The sequence below is a fragment of the Poecilia latipinna genome, unplaced genomic scaffold (genome assembly GCF_001443285.1).
Source record: "Poecilia latipinna isolate Pla-1442-1.1 unplaced genomic scaffold, P_latipinna-1.0 Scaffold4353, whole genome shotgun sequence".
Taxonomy (NCBI): Eukaryota; Metazoa; Chordata; class Actinopteri; order Cyprinodontiformes; family Poeciliidae; genus Poecilia; species Poecilia latipinna.
In genome coordinates, this window is record NW_015116969.1 from 6874 (window position 1) to 9200 (window position 2327).

Genomic DNA, 2327 nt, shown 5'->3' on the forward strand with positions numbered 1-2327 from the left:
ATCTTTATGGTACATTGTCCTGATAAACTGTTCACTCCTTTATCTGTAGCTATGACTTCCATGTCATAAATCCTAAAATCCTCATAGTTCAACATTCCTTTAACAGTAATTTCACCTGTCGTTGGATTCAAATTAAATGTTTCTTGTGTTTTCTCTGATGTATATAAACTGTATGAGTATGAAATATCAGAATTTGATCCTTCGTCCAAATCTGTTGCATTGAGGTGAATAATTACGCTTCCAATGGGAGAATTTTCCATTACTGGGATATTGTATGCTGCTTTATCAAATGCAGGCGCATTGTCGTTTGTATCTAAAACATGAACAACAATGCTAACAGTACCTGATCGAGCCGGTGTTCCTCCATCCACAGCTGTTAGTATTAGGTTATGAAGTCCCTGCCTCTCTCGATCTAACGTCTTTTTTAGGATCAAATCAGCGAATTTTGATCCGTCTCTTCCCGTTTGAACCTCGATATTAAAATATTCACTTTCACTCAAATGATATGTTTTTAGTGAATTTGTTCCAACATCTTGGTCCACCGCATTGCTGAGAGAAAACCGCTCACCCTTCGGTGTTGCTTCGGATATATCTAAATGAATGGCGTCTCTTCGAAATTGCGGGGCGTTGTCGTTCATATCTAACACTTCTAACTCTATGTTAAATATCCGTAATGGGTTTTCCAGCGTTACTTCAAGTTTAAGATAACAAGAAGATCTCTTATAGCAAATATGTTCCCTGTCGATCTTCTCGACAATGTACAGCTCACCAGTCTCTTTGTTCACATCCAGATATTTTTTGTTAGTGATGATGTCAAGGCGCATCTTTCTCTTTGTCAATGTTTTAACGTCCAGACCAAGATCAGTCGCGAGGTTGGCGACTACTGATCCCTCTTTCATTTCCTCTGGTATGGAATAATGAGTCACTGAGCTTGATATTTCACAAAACACGGAAAAAAGAATCACGAGCAGCACGTACCTCTCCAATGATTTCTTTGTTAAAGCGGGATCCATTGTCACCTTCAGAATATCAACGTTTAAATTAAGAAGTAGCTCACGTTTTTCTGCGATGCTTGATTTATTTTCGCAACGCTTCGATTCAAAAAGTCTTAAGGATATTCTAAAAGGAAATAAGTCAAGTTAATATGAACTCCATTCTCGTAATGGTGTTTCAGCACCATGGAGCTGTCCAGTCTGTAGGAAAACGTTCCGGTAACAGCGACCTCTTATAATGACGTTTTGCACCCGGATTTCAAAAAACAAAACAGCGCCTCCATTCTGGCGTATAAAATTCAATTTGTGAAAATATTAATGTTTTTTTAAAGTAATGTCATTGCATACTTGAAAATAAAATTGTCCTAAATATTTTACATTTCTAATGTAAAAATAATTTCCATTAGTTTTCAGTGCTGTGAAATTTGAACTACAGGTAATTTTATGAAGGACATATTATTATTATTATTATTATTATTATTATTATTATTATTATTATTGCAGAATTAAATAATTTTTAAAGTGTGTTTGAATAAGAAGTGTAGTGAGGATAGTAAAGTTAAGTTGTCACACTAATGTTTATTTTTTGATTGTTTTTTAAATATCTCTGAATATCAATTGTTACATATTAATGTCAAGGTTAAATATATCTATAAATGTTTAAACCAAATATGTTAGAATATGCTTTAGAGTTGAAGCATACACTTCACATTTTTTTAACTTGCTTGTCGTCATGTGTTGATTGAATATGTTCTCAGTTGAATAATTTACAAAGCCAACACTGCAATAATAACTTTTCGTAGTTTTACTTTTTTTGATGTATTAAAAGTTATGATTCCTTTTTTTTGTTGAAAGAAACAAAACATTACTGTGAAAAAGCATTCAGGACTTAAAAATTGACAACTCTGCATGAAGCCAAGTTTCCTTCATTGCACAAAATGTAGCTCAAAACAAATATTTTCAAAAGTCAAAGTCAGTGTCTTCATTATGTATAGAATGGTTGTCTAACTACCATATGATGTCAGAAAAATATACATTGGATGCCACAAAACTGAAAGGAAAAATGAATTATTGTTGTCTGCACACCTACCTGCAGAGTGGAAGCAGCTGAGTCACTAGTCTCTGACAGTCCTGTCCCTCTCGGGATGCTGGACACGATGTATCTGGAGCCCTTTGGCACAGGCTGTCTCACCACCAGCTTTCCTTTCCTGGTCTCTGCTAGAAACAGACTGTACCAGTAGGCATCGTTGGACACCAGAGTGGAGTCTGCGATGGTGGAGTTCCTCTCACTGATCACACTGTTCCTGCTGGGAGGAGCGGTTTTGCTGGGCTTGG

At 35.9% G+C, this 2327-nt stretch overlaps 1 protein-coding gene across 2 annotated transcripts in view; it reads right to left on the minus strand.

The window, feature by feature from the left end:
- Positions 1-2327, minus strand: part of LOC106942529 (protocadherin alpha-C2-like) — a 15246-nt gene that overhangs the window by 4369 nt on the left and 8550 nt on the right. Inside the window, exon 2 of one of the 2 annotated variants that reach the window (XM_015025839.1) lies at positions 1999-2327. The exons of the other annotated variant lie outside the window; for it this stretch is intronic. Within the exon in view, the coding sequence (XP_014881325.1) occupies positions 2014-2327 (314 nt within the window). The 3' untranslated portion in view covers positions 1999-2013. Of the gene's footprint in view, positions 1-1998 lie in introns of those variants that run through there. 2 annotated transcript variants of the gene reach the window in all.